Here is a 20,479-nt window from a genome sequence, read left to right as displayed (position 1 = left end):
ACAGTCCTTTTTCGAATTTGGGTATGAACCGCCAAACATTCGAAGCCTCAGGGACTATTTTCGAAAATTCTGCCATTATACACCAAACATACGAAGAGTTGTCCCAAAAATTCGAAATTTCAGAAATTTTCGAATTTGGGTGAAAAGTGTCAAATATTCGAAATTTCAATTAATTGTTGAGTTTGCCAAACATTCGAAATTTCAGGGGCTGAATTCGAAAATTCTGCTTTTTGAGCAAAACATACGAAGACTTTTGCTCGATCATACGAAGCCTTTTTCCAATTGACAACAATTCGAAATTTGAGGGACTATATTCGAAAATTTTGGTTTTGCTTCCAAACATACGAAATTTTTCCAAACATACGAAAATTTTCCTTCTCTCTCCCCTTCGTACAAAACTGCATTACCCAAATTTTCTCTCTCCTCTTCGTATGAAACTCAACTGCATCCTACGTTCAATAAACTCAAATACACCCTTTGTACGAAAATCATCTGCACCATATGAACGAAATTTTTCCCAGTGAACAGTAACTCTTCGTATGAAATTTCTTATCTTTCCCAAAACAAACACTCTTCGTTCAATAAGCCCAAATACACCCTTCGTATCTTCAAACTCGATTTCCACCCCGTTCATTGTTTTCCAGTTCATCCCAAATCAAAATTATCAATTTGTTAATAACACTTGCAAACTTTCGTCTTTCTAACACTAACCCAGTTGTCGTTATTATCACAGTACACCACAGCGACCAAAATCGACTTTGAATTATCGATTTCAAAAACGAAAACATCAACCCGATTAACATCATGCCTTCACTTTTTCAGTTCAACCATTAGATCCCAAACCATTTAATAACCCATCGAACCTGTTCATCATCGGTGTACCAACACAAAAGCGAATCATTCAAAATCGACATCAATACACGAACTCGATACCATTCAAAATTGACATTGTTCCCAAATCTTCACTTTTCAGTCAAGATCAACTCGACATCAGTGACTTTTGACTATCCAAGATCAACAATCGAAGGCTTTTTAACGTCACAACCCTTTACACACGAACAAGAACACATCAAATTTTCGAAATTAAATCCCAAATTAAGTATGATGTCGACATCAATAGCCCATATTCATATTGCAACAAACGATTTCGACATCCAATTCATCAATTCATTACTTTAAATCTCGACTTTGACTTTCTGCTAAGTTTGACTTTTCGAAATCAACTGTAAGCAAACATGAAATTGATGTTTCTAATGCCAAATTTCAGATTAAAACATGAATGTTTCACTGTTCTTCATCACCTTCAAGTGTTCTTAGTCAAGTTCATCCAAATCAAAAACTCAATTTTTGATTTTTCAATTTTGACTTGATCATAATCGATTTCTATGATTTAACACAGTATATTGAATCGATTCACAAGAACGAATTAGCAAGTACTTCAAATCGATTAACAGGAACGTGAAGTTGAAAATAAAATTTCAAGAACGAGACACGAATGTCCGATGGTACAACTGGATAAAGTAAGAGACGATGATGAACGATAAACATCAGTGACAGCGAATTTGGATCAAACACATTCAATGTCTTTTGGGCTCAAACGGATACATGAACAGTAATCGAATATTAATTTTGGGCTCAAATCAATCGGATATGAACAGCAAATAGCACTTAATTGGGCTTAACATATGAATAGATGACTTCAGATCTTAACAAACAGAATTTTGGGCTTGAAATTTAATCGATGAACAGTGATTTTCAAAAACTTTTAGAATTTGATTTTATTTAAGAATTTTTGATCTAATCAACAATAAATGGATCAAACAATGGGTGAAAACTAATTTTGATCCATTGAAACAAAACGATCAAACAATCAAACACGCAATGCACGATTCAAATATTACGAGAGATCATAGAGAGACTCACCAAAAATTGCTTCCATTGTGACAAAAGTTGCCAAACCGAGAATCGTTCTTCAAAAATCACCTTGATCTTGAAGACCCGCTCTGATACCAATTGTAGTGACATAAGAACATGGTTTGGCATGCGGAATTAAAGTTTGCACAATGAACATGGTGATTTGGGTGTTCAAGAGATGTATTGAATATGTATGGTGTTACAAAAAAGGACATAGATCTACATCTAAATAAATAACACACACTTACACACTCACTTTTACACCTCTCAAGCACACCGCTACAAGTGGTATGAACCCACTATTTATAGAGGTGTTTACATGTCTCTCTCTCACTCTCACTAACACATGGGTCTAAAGGCTAATGCACCACATGCAAGTGGGTCTACAAGAGTCAAACCATTACAAAGTCATACATGAAGAACTTTGCACCCCAACAAGAACAAAAATAAATTAGAATTAGTGAAAATCCATTAAAATAACAATAGTTCTGTAAGATTGAACGTATTCACATTAGTAAATAACATATTCTCTTAGTAATTCTCATAAAATAGCATTATCCACACGTCCACACAATAGTTGTCCATCCACATTATAACCTAGCCCTATATATATATATATATATATATATATATATATATATATATATATATATATATATATATATTAAAATATCATGATTTAGTTTAAGTGTTTGGCTTTTGTTTGAACAAGTGAGACCTTTATTAACTTTTTATTGACTGGAAACAACAGGTTGTTACAACCTATACAATTTTTAAACATACACTTAGCAATTAACCTTGCCAATATAGACTCCAAGTAACACGTAACATCCAATTCCTCCTAGGCTACAAGGCATCACACAAATCAGAAAATTCTATAATGCAATTCTTGAAGGTATCCTTAGCCCTATTCTAGCATGCAATTCACATAAATGCGTAATACTCATGCATGGGTATTTTTGGAATCACTTACTTGAGCTCGAATGATTGCATACATTGCACCCCTTTTGTAACGTCCCAAAAATTCATAGTAAAGGTTTCATTTTTAAAACAATAAACTATACAAACGAGTTGTTCTAAAACCTATCAAAGTGAATATATCATTTAAACATCATAGTAAAAATCACAAATAAAGAATGTTATGTGCCAACCATAGTATTACAATTACTATCATGCCATGAGCAGTATCATGGTCTTTCCTTTCCAAGTTAGGGGCGAAACCTCGGGTCTTACAAACAAGTGCCAAGAGCCACCTCCTGGTCTTCCATGCAAGCATCACAAAGACAACTAGCATCCTACATATAACTGCCAAGGTCCAGACCTTGGTCTTGCATATAATTTGCTGGGAGCCATAATCAGATCTTTCATGTAATTTCCAGGGGCTACCACCTGGTCTTCCTATATAAAATAATCCAGTAGGTCGTCATTGGTGTCTTCGACCCACAAGTACAGTGATGAGACTCACCTAACTCACAAAGTCGACTAAAACTCAACTCAGTACCACGCTCACCATCGTTAACTGCTCTCTCTCTCTCTCTCTCTCTCTCTCTCTCTCTCTCTTTGCCAAATGATGGGTGCTAAAAAACTCCTAACAATCCACACAAGGTGAACCCTAATTCTACCTTCTAAAAAAATAGAAATTTGACCACAAAGTCAACCCATGCCAAAAGTTGATGGTCAAAGTCAAAGTCAACAACCCACAATGCCAACTATCAAGCCTCACTTCGTGACTAGCTCGTAGTCACGTCGTGGGAGTCCACTCGATCCAATTCCAACTCGAATCGACCCAACTCAACCAAATCAGTCATGGAAAATTCAACCAAATCGACCCAACTCAAATCGACCTAACCGTTGACTCGCCGTTTACTTCTTGCACAGTGAAATGAGGTCGAGGAAGAAGGAGACGAGTTAAATGAGAGTCTAACTTAATATATATATATATATATATATATATATATATATATATATATATATATCATTAAAATGACGTGGACCAAATTTACACATCATTAAGACTTTCAACTTAAAATAAATGCCAGATCGAATGTGCAACCGGGAAACCTTTTTAAACCAGTCACAATTGTGTAATTGACAGCTACAGTAACATTTAAGTGGTCTATTGTGCAAAAAAAAACATATTTGGTCAAATTGGATCATACCCAAAACTTAATAGTGTGCTACAGTGACATTTTCCCGCTCGAAAACCTACCATTGAACTTGATCTGCAGAGCCGATCTTGAGGATTTAAGTATCCTCAAATGTCCGAGACGAGCCAGAAAAAAAGAACACTTATATATAAATATATATGTTTCAGACGAGACTTGAACCCTCAACCTCAAGAAGGGAAAGCAACACCTTATATCGCTGGGCTAGAAGCCCTTTGGTATCTCCTCTCTACTAGTTGATACTTTATTCTAGGGGTGTGCGCGGTGCGGTTTGGTGTGGTTTAGAGCCAAAACCGCAAACCGCACCGCGAACATTCAAAACCGCATTATGCGGTGCGGTTTGGTGCGAGCGGTTTATGCGATTCACATGTGGTTTTGCGGTTTGAGTAATTATTTACTTTAAATTTAATAACAATACTATCATTGTCGTCACCAACGGCTCACTAAGTGGTCATTAAGAAATTTGGTGGTCATAGAATTGTGGTCATTAACTACTTATGAATATACATAAGTTAAGAAATCATAGTGACCATAAAATAATGATCACTAATGTTAGTTGAAAATGAAATTGAGATAAAAAATATGGTCACTCCTTTAAATTTTGCAATAAAATTTGGATTAATTAAGATTACATTTTATTAATTTAGGACCTGTCAAATTATTTTCGAATATATATATATATATATATATATATATATATATATATATATATATATATATATATATATATATATATATATATATATATATATATATAATCATTAATTAATTTTATCAATGCGGTGCGGTTTAAACCGCAATTTTGTAATCGTAAACCGCAAACCGCACCGCATAATGCGGTTTAACAAAAATACAAACCACAAACCGCACCGCGAGTGTTTTAAACCGCGTTATGCGGTGCAGTTTGGTGCGGTGCGGTTTGTGCAGTTTATTACACACCCCTACTTTATTCTTAAAACATACATTATTCTTCCTGATAGTCGGCTCCGTGAGTGGAATCGAAGTTACATACTCTTATATGATTTGACTTGATTATTGAAGTTTGTTAACGAAACAAATATCTTAGAACATTCTCCATGATTTTCTTTTATAATCATACAAGATCTTATAATCATACCAGGTTATCATCATTCGGCTGTTGTTGTCACAAATAAAGTTTTAATTGTTTTTTTAATAAATACTGACCAACACAAGATAAAAGTTTTTGGAGCAATTCGTTAGTCAACCTTTGAACTCTACATCATGGTTCGATTGTGATAACACCCACCATTTATAACCTAACCGCCTTTGGGAATTAAAACGAGGGAATATAATTTTCTTTTTGTCTTTAAGTTTTTCAAAATGTTGACTGTTGTAGTATCAAACCCCCCGCCCTAAGCAAAACCCATGGCCATCGGAACGCCAAAATTCTCGCCGGTGCTCCTCCACCTCCTAACCCTCATCCTACTCACCACACCTCCGCTCTCTTGCTCCTTCCCCATCCCCACCACCTCCTTCCACGCCCTCTTTTCTCTGTCCGACTCTCTCCTCACCCGCGTCGCCAACCTACGCGCCTCCCGAGGTGACATTTCCGGGTCACTCAGGGCCAGATCCATAGCCCAGAAGATCGAGAAACACAGCCATGGGTTTAGCTTCTATGGAGTCATGTGGTCTCTTGGCTGGGACTACATGAAAAACTACGCATGGCGAGACATAGGAATAACGTCCTCTGAAATGTTCGGTGCTGTGTCCGATATGAGCGAATTGATTAGGGGTTTGAGTGAGTTGACTCGGATGGAATCGGAGGCAGAGCGGGTAGCGTGGGTGCGTCGGAACTATGGTAGCGTGCTCACAGTTTCCAAGTCCCTCTTCAATCGCTTACTCAGAGTTTTCAGTCGATCGGTTAGTTTTTTTTGACACATTTCAAACTTACATTTTTACATAATTTCATCATTTTGTCACTATATAGTTCTCAATAGGTTTTGGTGACCTGAATTTGGATTCATTCACCTCAATTGCTCATAAATCTTCCAACATTTTCCAAAATTGAGATTGTAAATGTTATGTGAAATCAACAACTGAAACTGAAACAAGATGCGGATACGAATGCAGGGTCCATTGAAGGATGCGGTTGAGATGATACAAGCAGAAATTGTGGATGGTGGGTTGCTAAAGGATTGCCTTGAACTGGGTAGCAGTGATTTAAAGGGTGTGATTCAAATACTAAAAGATCTAGCTTTACAATACTCTTCTACAACTGGGAAAACCGAGTTATAGTAAGTATCTAACTTCCATTATATATTGTGTTTTCTTGAGAAAAAGGGAAATTTGTTGTGCTTTGTTTGTTATTTCTTTAGTATGTGGAAACTATCAACAATCATTGCGTAAACTTCAATATCCAAAGAAGCAATGTGCCACTTCTTTTTGACTTAGCAGATTTAATGGGAATCAACCTCTTTTAATTTTTTTCCATTGAAATGTTGAATGTATAAATGATGTATGTTAATAATATTAAGGAGTAAATTACTGAAATCGTCCCTATGGTTTGGTTAAAATTACGTGTTTGGTCCCTAACTTTTGTTTTGCACTCGGACAGTCCTTATAGTATGTTTTTGTTGCGGATTTGATCCCTGCTATACCTAAAAAGACTAAACCTAAAAAGACTAAATTACCCTTACTAATTCTTTTCTTTAATTAGTTTATTGGCTTTTATTATTTATAAAATAGAAAAAGTAATAAGTTTATGACCCACCCCTCACATTTATCTCCTGACCTTCAAGTAGATCCCCTCCATCGTGTTTTTACAGCCATCATATCCTTCTGGTGAAAATCTCTTCATCAGAACCACCGATCACTGATTCTTTCTCCCACAAACGTGTAATCTTGCTAAAACCCTAGAATCAAAGGCTAGGGTCCTCTATCATAGCTCCACCTCTTCTCCCTAACCCCCCGATTGCATCTGGTTTCATCCCCAATTCCGACTAGAATGAGATTGAGGACGCTAAACCATCACCGGCGTACCTCTTCGCCACCACTGCCAAAATAGTCGAGCACCGATCACTGATTCTTTCTCCGATGAATGCGTAATCCTGCTAAAACCCTAGAATCAGAGACTCAGGTCCTCTACCATAGCTCGACCTCTTCTCCCTAACCCCCGATTGCATCTGGTTTCATCCCCAATTCCGACTAGAATGAGATTGAGGACGCTAAACCATCACCAGCGTACCTCTTCGCCACCACTGCCAAAATAGTCGAGGATATCTACAACAAGAACGAACCATCACCAGTTGCATAAGTTTGATTTTGATTTGGTTCACCGGATTCGATTAGAGACTTCAATTTCTGGATTTTGGTTTGGAGGTTTAGGTTCATCAGAGCAAGGTTTGAGTATTTAATTTCATGAGTGCTAGGATTTTGGATTCGATTTCTGTAACGACTAAGCCGCCATTTATGGGTTCGATTTCTTAATTCAAGTTCATTAAGCTCATCATGTTCATTTTTTGTTTTGAGTGGTTTGATTTTGATTTCATCTATAGGTAATTTGGTTTTAAATGATTTGATTTTGAGTTCATCCATTATTTTTGGGTTTTGATTTCATCAATGATTTATGGTTTGAGTTTCGATTCATCTGTGATTTCTGAGTTTAATTTATGGGCATGATAATTGGTTTTAATTTATGGGTTTGAGTTTCCTTGCATCGATTTAGGCACTGAGTATGATTTTTGGGGTTTGATTTTTTTGTTTAATTTTTAGATGCAAAGTAGGGGAGGTGTTTGTGGGCGATGTTACTGCAGTTGGTGTTGGTGTTGATCTTTGATGGCGGAGGATATAGAAGGGTGGCGGTGGTGTTATGGCAGTGGTGATGAATTGTTGGATTTCTGGGTTTGAGTGGAAGTGTCCGACTGGGGTGGTAGTAGAAGGCAGATGTTGATGGCGGAGGTGCTGATTAGAAGAGTGCATATTTAATAATTTTCTTTAAAACAGTAGTAATAAATCAATAATAAATAAAATGAAAAAATAAATAAATAAGGGTAATATGTCTTTTCATGAGGGACGAAAATCGCAACAAATGAATACCACAGGGATGGTCCGAGTGCAAAATAAAAGTTAGGGACGAAACACGTAATTTTGACCAAACCATAGGGACTATTTCAGTAATTTACTCAATATTAAGTGCTTTCATTTTTCAATATAATTAACCCTTTTTGAGTTATGGTAAGCGTAGTATTTTACTTATCTGGCTAGAAGTAATGGTGATCTTAAAATGACTTTATCTTAGAGTTGTTACAAATCAAACATAATATATAGTAATTACAAATACAAATGCTTTTTATAGATAAAAATGTTAAATCACAAACATCTATTTATATACGAGTTCTTCTTTTTACTTAATGCAGAAAAGACTTTATAGAGAAAGTTAGGGAAAAGAGGCTTTCTTATTAAGTATTAACTTGTTACAAATTTGTACTTATTTATATTTCTTCTAACTGCGAGAATTAGCAACATACTTTTATTTATTTGAGTATTATAGCATCCTATTTTTATTTCTTTTTCTTTTAGAAAAATGTTTTTTTTTTAATCAAGGCATTACAATTTATAATGTACTTCCAATTTCTTATTAGGAGATTATACTTCAAATGTTATTTTTAAAAAAGACACACAATAAAGAACGATGGAAAAAAATCTGGAAGACAACTTGGAACCTTAATTAGAACTTGGACCAGTTTCAAAAAGGTTCTTAACAAAATCACAAGTTCAGATCGAAAAACCACAAAGACTTCAAAATTTATACTAAACAAGATGGAACAAAATAACATGAAATTAGACTCTAATTTTCCATTGTGTTTTTTCACTTTGCACCCTTTAGAATTATTTAGTATTATTCCACTACCCTCGTCCTTGAATATTCATATTTTCATCTGCGTCTTTTCTTTACTCTGGATGCAATTGAAAACGAAAAAACACATCTACGTCTTTTCTTTACTCTGGATGCAATTGAAAACGAAAAAACAAAAGTAACATTTCTACTATTATTTCCACTTCAAGCTTGAAAATATTAGCTTTTTTACTTTTAAATGTTTGACCACTTACTTGATTTGGAGTTAGAACTTGTACTTCTTGATTGATTGACTGTAAAGCAAAAACATATAAAGCATGATTTTCTACACGGGTTGAAATGACATGATAATAGACAACCTTGGTTATTTGGGAACAAAATTAACGTAACATTTATAACCCATGAAACATGAAACCCAATAAGATCTATGAAAAACACTTGATTAATCAAGAAAAAGTCTCAAATAAATAAAATGCAATGCGTCAAGATATATATATTAATACCATGTAGTTGTTCATTTGTTTCTGGTTTTTTGATGATATCATTAATATGGACGTCCGTCGAAAAAAATATGTAACCAAAAACGATGTTCACCACCCTGTCAAAAACAAAATCACACACACATGTAACACAAATTACATAATCTATAGATGAATATGCTTACAAAAATAATTTTCAAATGACTCACATGTTTACTAAAATTACTTGTAGATGGGTGATCATGCCTGGAAATAAAAACAAAAAGGATTATATGGATAAATCATCGGTAACTTGATAATATAACCCTAATTGGCAAATGGGGCATAGTTAAAGAGTACCATTAAATCACTTTTTGTTTGTTACGTAGGACAAGATTGGTTTGATATGTATTGGGAAGTGTGATGTTAAAGGGACCAAAATTGTAATTTTTTGTCCCACCTAAAAATATACTTCCTCCATTTCAAAATTATAGTCCATCTTTCATTTTTGGTTTGTCCCAAAATAATAGTCCACTTCTAAAAATAAATAACATTTTTATCAAAATACCCTCTAATTATTACTTAACCAACTAAACATTTAATGGAACATTAAATGCAAAGTAATGACAAAACTGTCATTTTATTGTATAAAGTTAGTGGTAATTAATGTTTCCTTAATCTGTGTGTTTTTTTTGTCTGTGGACAATAATTTTGGGACAGAGGGAGTATAAAACAGAGAAATGAAATTTTCAGCAAACCTGAATCCAAAGATGTTCTTAGTTTTGAATGGCCACTATCTTGAGGGGAAAAATGCGTTCTGTTAACAATTAAAAGCAATATCACCTCAGTATTTTGTCTAACTATCAAAAGACTTGATTAATTTACCCGTTTTATAACATTTTTATTGTCAAAGATGTGTTACAAGTTACCTAGTAATGCTCGTATATGATTCCCTAAGGCTTGATTGATTGTCACTCAATGGTTGCTGATTTGTGGTTGTATGGAAAAATATAAGAAATATGAGAATTTAGAAGCACTAACTCCTACAAAACATAACTAAGAAAAACCGTTTTTTTTTCTAAGAGATCACCTGCAAAGAGTGTTTTTTGAGTGCTTCGAGTTTTTTCTAACAAAAAAAGGTCCAATAAGGTATATGTTTGTGTCTTTCCAACCACAACCCCCAATATTCCATGTATAATCCATCAAGCGCTGTTAAATGGAATTATAAAAATTGGATATACTTTTGAAGACAAACTAAAAGACTAACTTTTCAAGAAAATAAAACGAGGAGATGAAAACTAGATGGAAAATGTAAAGTGCTTATATAGTATAATACGTTGTTTTTCATCAATGTTTGCCTTCTTTGCAAAATCATCAATAACTCTTTTAAAGCCACATGCCCTGAAGAAATCAAGAAAGTATCTTGTCAACCCGAAAAAAGAAAAATCACACACACATAACAATTAATTACAGAATCTACAAACATATATAGTCATATACTTACAAAAATAAACTTAAAATGACTCACACCAAAATCCCGCCTTTAGCATCATCACTAATCTCCATTAATGCCAAGAATCTGCAAATAAATTAAGAGTGAAGAATGGTTGCGTATAATTCATAACAAAATACCGCATATTGTTCCAGAAATATTCCAAGATCATATTTGACATAAGTAATACAACATAAAAAACAACAAACTAGTAAGAACTCTAAATAAGGAAAAGTAAATAGAACAACCCAAAATTATTGCAATCCCCAGCCTTAAATCTTCTTTTTCCTTATCAATAAAGTTTTTGGGAGTTGCATATATTTCTAAAAGGGGGAAGAGGGCCTTTTAGCGTAGGACCTTATGATTCATGGTTTTATGTACATTGATGTCAATTAAATGAAAAATCAGCACAATGACAAAATAGTTTAGTCCGCATGTACAATTTTTGTCCTTCAACTATGCTTAGTGGTAGTGGGTGTCTAAAGGAGTATATATATATATATATATATATATATATATATATATATATATATATATATATATATATATATATATATATATATAGAGAGAGAGAGAGAGAGAGAGAGAGTTAAATTCAAATGAGAACACTAAATAAAGTGAGAACATGAAAACACCATTTGTATGCTATTATTCTTCTTTGAATTTAATATGTATAGTATTGTAGTAATTACAATGTGAATATATTCAATTTTATATTGCTATTCTACTATAAAATTTATATATATGTAGTAATTTAGTAAATTTTAATGTGAATGTTAATATGTGATTGTTTATATATTCGTTGATGAATAATGTCATAAAGTTGTACATATAAAATTTTAATGTGAATATTAATGTGTGATTGTTCATATATTTGTTATGAATAATGTCATAACGTTGTATATATAAAATTTATAGCAGAATAATAACATAAAGTAGTGTTCCCACGTTTTCACTTTATTTAGTGTTCTCATTTGAACTCAACCCTATATATATATATATATATATATATATATATATATATATATATATATATATATATATATATATATATATATATATATATATAGTAGCACAATATTGCTTGTCACTTTTCAACTAAGTTGTATTTAGGACACATGAATTAGTTTCTAGCAAAGGTAGGCATTTATCAAAGCTCCACTACAGCCAAGCCGCCTAAGTATGTCAATTTTTCCACATATACGAATGCACAACAAATAAAACTTATGCAATTTAAAAGTTTACATTATGCAATTGTCAACAATATCCCATAAACATTAATCACATTCCAAATTCAACAAATTTAGTGCAATGAACCCCTTGTAAATCACATGAAACTCACCTCAACGTTGTTTGCTCTAGGGATGGACATCGCAAGCAATCTTGAACTCCTACAAGTCTCAAACAAGAATTTCAAAGACAATGTAACACTTCATAGAATCTAAAGGTCCCCAACACGTCCTATTGCATACTAGGTTCAATCTTCCTATGCCAAGTTCGATCAAACAAGGTTTTCACTTATAATTCAGCTTTTTATACAACATAACAAATTTTATGATTTACATAATTCCCAGCATCATTTGATGATTTCTCTGAGTACAAAAAGAAACGACAATTTTTCTAATAAACATAATTTTATGCCAATTTGGAAAATCTTCAAATATTACGAATAAAATAGTGCCCAGATCTTACACATAGTCCTTGCTTGCATCTAAATGTAACTAACGTAACGTTATAGTATTCTAACGAGAATAACTATTTGAAAATTTTTAAATATCAAAATTTGCATTTCTAAATAAATTCCGTATTATTAATGTCATGGGTGAGGACCATAACCTTCAAGAAAAATATAATTCTATTTCAGACCAAATTGAAATGTCAATTCCTATGGAACATATTCATCACTACAACAATGAGTTTGAGTTCATCATTACCATACCTGCAATCAAAACCTTATTGTTTCTTCTCCGCAAACTTGTTTCAAACTTCTTCTGCATTGTGCTGAAACTTGTTTTATACCCCATGACTTTCCAATTTCAACACCACCCCTTGTTGTTTCCTTCAAATCAAATTTAAATTATCAATTTTGATTTGCTTTTCTGTATTTAACTTTATCTTCCCATGAATAAATTGCCAATGCCACATTTTATGACAGTTTTTTGTAGACTATAACTTTTAGATCAAATATTATGTTCAAAATTATGACCAATAATAACTAAAACCGAGTATGGCCCATATCATGTCATCTTTCTTCACCCGACCTTTTTTTTTCTTTCCTGACAGCCTCTTGTTTTCAATGGCGTAACCAGGATTTCGTTTTAGGATATGTCAAATAATCTAAAAAATATGAACAGATAGCAAAACACTTCAAATGGTAACAAAATGTAACAATGTATGATTTTAAAGTAAATTGTTCGTTTAAGTTAGAAGTAATTACTTAATTAAGATAATAAAAAATAGTATGCGAACCTAATAAATGAGAAATTCACTGTAGAGATTGAAATGTAATTTGATCCATTCAAAAAATTGTTGCCTTGATTCTTTAATCGGCATGTCTCAACAGGTAAATTATTTCAATCATTATGAATTTAAGTTTTGAATGGGGTGAGCCTTGTTCTAATTCACAGTCTTAGCATTTTTTATTCAAGAGAAATATAAATTATATATATAATACTATTTCACCTCAAATTTATGTGGGGTGGGCCAAGACCCACTCTTGCACCTATGTAGCTATGCCTCTACTTGATTTTATCGATTTACAAGCACCTATGTAGCTATGCCTCTACTTGATTTTATCGATTTACAAGCTTCGGTTTGATGGCTCTTTATGTGCTTAAGAAGAACTTGCATGTTTTAGTTTAACAAAGTTGTAAAAAAACGATTTCCTTTTTTCATTTTGATTTACACTACATACCATAATTAACTAATGGTTAACAACTATGAACTAACAAACTAAAATAACAAATTATAATTGCATTTTGACAAACAACTAAATGTTTTGAGTTTACCAAAATTCGTTTTATGATATTTTCAATTATATGTTAAATGACAATGGACAAATAATAAGACTAATTAACAATTAATAAATATAAAAAGTTAACAATTAACATATATATATATATTTTTAACAAACAAAACTACTGTGCTACATTACTACCAATTGAATATTTGAATTTTTTATAGGTTTCTTATTAATATATTATATTAATTCATAACAATCTTATGAATATTATAATTTTTATATCTCACACTTTTGCCAAAAAAAATTTAATACTTTGCCATTTTTGGTTCCTCCTCATTTTTTTTAAAGTTTTGCCACTAAAATTTAAACATTTTGCCATTTTTCGTCCCTTCTCAACTTTTTACTACATTAGTTTGTAAAGTTGACTCTTTTGATATCCCACCTTCGATATTATCTATTGCTAGCCACAAAGGTTCAACACTTTGCCACTTTTGATCCATGACATTTACCAAATATGACACCTCACATTTTGCCACATTTATTTGTGGAGTTGACGCTTTTGGTCATCCACCTTGGATATTCTACTATACGACCATAATTCTCTCAAAACATTATATACACACAAAATAGAAACAACAAACAAAAAAAAGAACAAAAAAAACACAAAAAATATGTAAACATGAAAAAAAAAAATCAGACCGTCATGAAGCACGGGTCACCTTCTATTTATATTAAATAGTGTTAATTTAAAGGTGTATTTTTTTTGTTTTCACTAACTACTACTAATTTTGATGCTACTAGATAAAAATTTGAAAAGTTTTATTTTTTTTTACAGAATGTTCCATCAAGAAATTACTTAATCTTCAAGACGAGAGACCTTTAACTGTGATTAGAGGAAGGACCAAAATTGCCTAATAAGAAAAAACGTTCACCCCGACACACTTACTAGTTATTTTTAATTTAATAATATAAGAATTCTAGAATTAGTAAGGTCATCCATTATACCAACCACTAACCACTATAATGATGGGTGTCACTTCATCACCACATCCTACCACTAAACCTATGAGATACCCACCACTATATTTCTCTTATTTTTTCATTTTTAAATAAAAAATATATATATTATTATAGAGAGAGGTAGAAAAAGTTAGAGAGATATAGAAAGATAGAGAGAGAAAGAATTTAATTGGACTAATGATACGTGTTGTGCATGTGGCATGCACAACAATTCATCGTTTGTTGCTAATAAAACATCGGTTGTTGCTAATAAAACATCCTTTAAATCACCATCACCAATACCCACAATTAAACACCGATATGTTTGTGTTAATGGTCGTTGTCACATCGATCACTTAATCTTTCGTGAAGGGTATTCCTGAAGTCTAATCATTAAATATGTTCAGCTTTTTAACACTTTAACCGTTATGACCTTTAAGATCAAACCATTAACATTTATTTTATTTTAAAAAAAGAGAGAGAAAGACTGAAGCTTACAGATCCTATGGAGAGGAGAGAAGGATAACAGGCCAGCGACGGATGTGGGTGGTCGGAAGTGCAGTTCTGCAACCGGCGGAGTGAAGATACAGATTGACGGACGGAGATCCCTGATCGGATTTGCAGGTCGGGGAACAAGAGAGATATTTTAGTTTAGAAGCGGAGGTGGGAACTCCGACGGTGGCTCTGTTTTTCGGTGAGCAATCTTTTTTCCGGCATAGATGATTTTTAGGCTTAGATTTTTTATGTTTGAGCTAATAACGTGGATATTAGAATCCTATTTGGTTTTTTTATTGGGTTTTTGTTTCTTTATCCTAATTTTATTAGAATCGGTACTGATTTTTCCCTAATTTTTTGGTTTCTGTTAAAAATGACTTTCCTAATTCTTCGTAATGAAATAATCAATTTGATTGGTTTCCGGTTTTTTGGTTTTTTAGAGTTATGTAGTTATTTAAATACTTTTTAAATATAATCACATATATGATGAGCATGAGGGGCCAGCATGTCAAAGTGTCAAACAACAAATAAAACCAAACGTCCTACTCTAGTTATATTGCAATAAACATTTTAGGCCTTTCCAGGTCCGGTTCTCGATCCCGTCCATATGTAGAAATGCTCACCCTATCTTCAATAAAACAAAAATGTAATTCTTATTGCAGGGAATTTTGAACATTAAGTATTGTTTGTTGTATTGGATTTTGATATGTAATACATATTTTAGTAACCATTTTTTTTTTAAAAATATTACTTTGTGGCACACATCTAAATTATGTAATTTTAATATTATAAAAGGCCGAGTATTCGTTGATTTGTTGATCTGTTTAGCAATAATTTTTTTATATTGTTTTAGATGAAAATCGATGAATAACGAATCCACATAAGGCACTTACAACGCCTTCCGTGGACTTGTTATTCAGCTCTTTGGATTCGTCTTGATCTCTCATTCGAGCTAGTTAACTATGTTTAATTTTTTTAAAAGATTATAGCATAGGAATTTAACATAAGAGGAGAGTTAACAACAAAAGGTGTTGCTAAATGTCTATCAACCATATAACATGTTTCAGTTATTTTTTAGATGTCTCCTGTCACCAAGATGCGTTACTTATGCATATGATGATGATGCATGAGGTGTGGCCGACACAATGTCATTTGGATAGCACAAATTTGATCTATCCATTGGATTTCCTTTTGGTCCATACGTTGATATCCTTCCTCCAACTAGGAGCCCGATGCACAATTTTGCTTTAGTAGCTCGATTGTTCCTACATGAGATAGTTGCATCTGTTTGAATTTTTTATTTAGAACAATATATAGTTAACATGCGGTTCTTAAAGATTTGTGGTGGAGACGCGGTCAAAATTTATTTAATATATTTGTTATGTAGGGGGTTAATGGGTTGTGTAACATCCATAAAAATCACAACAAATTTAAACATTTTAAAACAACCCCAAATCATAGAATGTTTACAAAATCATTGTTTTCAAAGTATTGTTCCATATCTGAGTCTTTCATAGACCAAAAGTACATAAAACAGAAGATGTGTGCGGTCACGCCTACACCTTCCCGCGATCATAAGTAGTACCTGAAACAACAACTAAAACCCTAAGCCAAAGCTTAGTGAGTTCCCCCAAAGTACGACCACATATAACATATCAAACACAACATGCATAACCGAGCCTTCAGCTTGACTGGACCGCCTCGCAGGGCCTTCAGCCTATATGGACAGCTCTCGAGCCTTTGGCATGACTGGACCGCCTTGCAGGGCCTACAGCCTATCCGGACTGCTCGTCGGGCCTTCGGCCTGACCGGAACGCCTCGTAAGGCATACAATCTATCCGGACCACCCTGGGTATCTTGGCCTTCAGCACAAAGCAGGACCGCCTCAACCCGACCAACCACAACATGTCGACATACCCATAACAGATAAGCATATAACCTGACATCAGACAACAGGCAGATTTACAGCTCATTACGCATGCTAACATTCAATATACCAGGATACCGATTTACAGATCATTATATCATAACAACATCCTATATACCAGGATACAGATCTAACAGATCACCACAACATAGCAACATACAGTAAAACATGATATAAATCAAAAGGGCCGACCTTGGTGCCTTCGATCCGTAAGTACAGTGAGGAAAACTCACCTCACAGTCTGAACAATAGTTGATGAGGTCCCGACTCCGAATCTCAGCTCTAACCGTCACCTATTCATCCAAATGACCAATTCTCAAACACCATTCAAAATACCCAAAATACCCCTTGGTCAAACTTGGTCAAAGTCAAAGCCAAACTGAGTCAATCCAGCCGAGTCGACACAGAGTGTGTGACAACTAGAAAATTTTGGGTCAAACAAGGTCTGAGAGGTCTTGTGTATAAATGTACCCACAACGTACATGTATGTAACCTTGTTGCAATAAAACTTTGAAAGCCAAAAAGGGGCATTATTTGTATAAGTATATATATATATATATATATATATATATATATATATATATATATGTATGTATGTATGTATGTATTTATGTATACGTTGAAAATCATGTTGGTAGTAAACACTTAAAGGTCAAACAAATCAAATAATTGATACAAATCATGAATTTAAAACTTTACTGTATAATTTATGGCTTTGTACCCCACCCACATTGGGATTTCGGTTGTGAGGAGGCCGAAATCTCAATCTAGAACACCCCTAGGGTCCAAATCACCCTTAATGGGTGATGCTTAGACCGAAAACCCTCCCATGTGGAGCCTCAAGACCGAAAATATCAAGAACAAGCCCACTAAGGCCGAAAACACATTGGAGGGGGAGGTTAGGACCGAAATCACAAGGGAATAAGGTGATTTTGGTCATGCATGGCCGAAAACACCACTATGAACCTTCCTAAGGTGATTTCAGTGGGATTTAGGAGGATAAGGTTTGACTTTATGACTTGATAGTGTAATCTTTTCCCATGCAAAACAATACCCAACGAACACCCATGTATTAACCCACAGTTAACCAAGTAAACATCACATCACTTTCCCTTACTTATCTTTGGACAAAGTCATACCCAAAACCCCGCCATTTCTCCATTCTACTTCATGTTAACCTCTATTTTCTCTCAAGAACAAACCTAGGATCTTCCAAGTTCAAAATTCTTCAAGTGGTCCTTAGATTTTTGGTAAGTATTTCGTGATACCCTAGTGTTCTTATACATTTTTATGTTAGTTTCATCTTCTTTACACACATTATTATATGTTAAACACCTAGGATAATAACATATCCAAGAAGTTCATCAACACCATCCAAGAGTTTAGGCTTGGAAATCCTCTCATCATCACTTTAAACAAACCAAAAATCCACTCAAGGTGAGTTCATACCCCCACATTTTTAAGATTTTTCATGTTTTAGGGGGGGGGGGGGAATACAAGTCAAAAATTGTTTATCACACAACTACTTGTTGTATTATCTTTATGTTAAAGTATCAGTCATTATTTACATAAGATGTGATTAATACTAGTTTGGTACAAATATTTTTGTATATTAGTTTTCAAGTGTAAAACTAACAGAAACAAGACTAGATCTATGTTATAAAAATCTTGAGAAAAGTTATGATTTACAAAACTATAAGGTTTTTGGGAAGCTTTTTACCAAAATATAGTTTTTCCAACAAAAAGGAGTGACAAAACTACACTATCTTTTCGGAAGGGACAAATAATTATTTAAAGGTGTAATTATTTCATTCACAAGGAAAAGGGAGTTTTCAGTTCATGCAAATCGATTGATATTGGTTGTGAGACATTAGGCTTCACCGTACCCACCAAAGTACACATACTAAGACCTACATTATAACCAGAGTCTCTTGTAGGGAGAGCGTGCCACTTGTGTATAGATCTATACGAGATTGACAACCCCGCACCTAAACGATTAGCTATAGTTAGACCGGCAGGTCTGGGGTGACAAATATCGTAAACAGTTCCGACGTCCGAAGCGCGTCGTTCAGGTAACTAGTCGCATTAGTATGGTTATAATAACTCACATAGAGTATCGACAAACATTTGAATTACGGGTCAACATATCTTCAATAGTTTTATTTACATAAAACTGCGTTACACAATTTTCCAGTGTAATATAGTTTATACATAAGGAAACATGCTTTCAAATGGTTTTATATACGAATCAAGCTACATATTACTACGTTCATGTACAACAATACTTATACATTTTTGGTCTTAGGGATTTAAGACTACAACTCATTTACAAAGAAAATATTGGATTTTCTGGAAGTATACCTTATCATTTTACAATAAACAGTTACAAACTCCTTTGTATACAAAAACGCTTATGAACCCACCAACTTAATTGTTGACACTTTTCAAAATCATTTGTATTCTTAGGAAACTAGTAAACAGGTAACCACCGAAGTTTTTGGTGGATGGGACGACGTCGCATCTCGTTATTCATTTTTGTCGTACACTTTTGATATCATGTAAACAATGCTTTTGTGAACAAAAATGTAAACTTACTTAATATTCAATGTAATGGTTGTGATGCTTTGATCTCTATTATTCAATTGTTATGATACTGTACATGAAGTCATCCGCCCCCAGACGTTTCTGCCGTTCTGGTTTGGGGGTGTGACAGAGTGCGTACGCGGGGCATACTCCAAATGTAAGTGGGGTGTATTCGAGCGTTGACCACCATCGGGGTGGTTGACCTAGTACGTGATGCGTACTCCAGGTACGCGGGGCGTACTCCCAGATTTCCCAAACTCTCATTAAGAGCTTAATGGATTAAGCTCTCGCATCCCACTTTCAGAACTAAGGCTAAAATACCCTCAAGAGTCATAAAGTTTCCAACTTTATAACTTTGCATGTCCATTAAGTTCTTAACTTAACTTCTTAATCCATTAAGACCTTCTAAAGAATGCATGGAGCAAAACCAACCATTTAGAACCCATTTTTATGACTTAAGACCCTTCCAAAGGTCTAAAAGGACAACTTAATGGGTCGAGAACATGCAATGTTCATGAATCTCCACATTTGGGACAAAAAGGACCAAAAATCAACCCAACACAAGATCTAAATGAAACTTCACCAAGTGTAGGACTTTATACCTCCAAATGATGCCAAAAGGTGGTGTGATTCTGGATCTAAAGAGTATCACTGTAACACCCGAAAAA

The 20,479-nt window shown here is 33.9% G+C and overlaps 1 protein-coding gene and 1 long non-coding RNA gene across 2 annotated transcripts; one reads left to right on the top strand and one right to left on the bottom strand.

Moving 5' to 3' along the window:
* Positions 1-5,373: 5,373 nt before the first annotated feature.
* LOC145165784 (adenine phosphoribosyltransferase) lies at positions 5,374-6,530 on the top strand. Its single transcript, XM_079084676.1, has 2 exons — positions 5,374-5,960; positions 6,171-6,530. Exons 1-2 carry the CDS (start codon positions 5,466-5,468, stop codon positions 6,333-6,335), a joined length of 660 nt encoding a protein of 219 aa, XP_078940802.1. The 5' UTR covers positions 5,374-5,465; the 3' UTR covers positions 6,336-6,530.
* A 4,165-nt stretch (positions 6,531-10,695) lies between these two features.
* Positions 10,696-15,390, bottom strand: LOC145165791 (uncharacterized). Its single transcript, XR_013740192.1, has 4 exons — positions 15,305-15,390; positions 12,785-12,904; positions 12,188-12,236; positions 10,696-10,932 (listed from the first exon to the last, which is right to left on the bottom strand). It is a non-coding gene; the product is annotated as an uncharacterized LOC145165791 (long non-coding RNA).
* Between the last annotated feature and the right edge of the window lie 5,089 nt (positions 15,391-20,479).

The sequence above is a fragment of the Lactuca virosa genome, chromosome 1 (assembly GCF_052849685.1).
Source record: "Lactuca virosa cultivar CGN04683 chromosome 1, Lactuca_virosa_CGN04683_v6, whole genome shotgun sequence".
NCBI lineage: Eukaryota > Viridiplantae > Streptophyta > Magnoliopsida > Asterales > Asteraceae > Lactuca > Lactuca virosa.
Note: the sequence above shows the minus strand (reverse complement) of the source record. Positions and strands in the feature narration are given on the sequence as shown.

Excerpts from the sequence above, each read along its gene's own strand:
- LOC145165784 (XM_079084676.1), top strand. The coding sequence starts at position 5,466 with ATGGCCATCGGAACGCCAAAATTCTCGCCGGTGCTCCTCCACCTCCTA. Across the intron at positions 5,961-6,170 it reads TCAGAGTTTTCAGTCGATCG|GGTCCATTGAAGGATGCGGT; the intron begins GTTAGTTTTTTT and ends ATACGAATGCAG.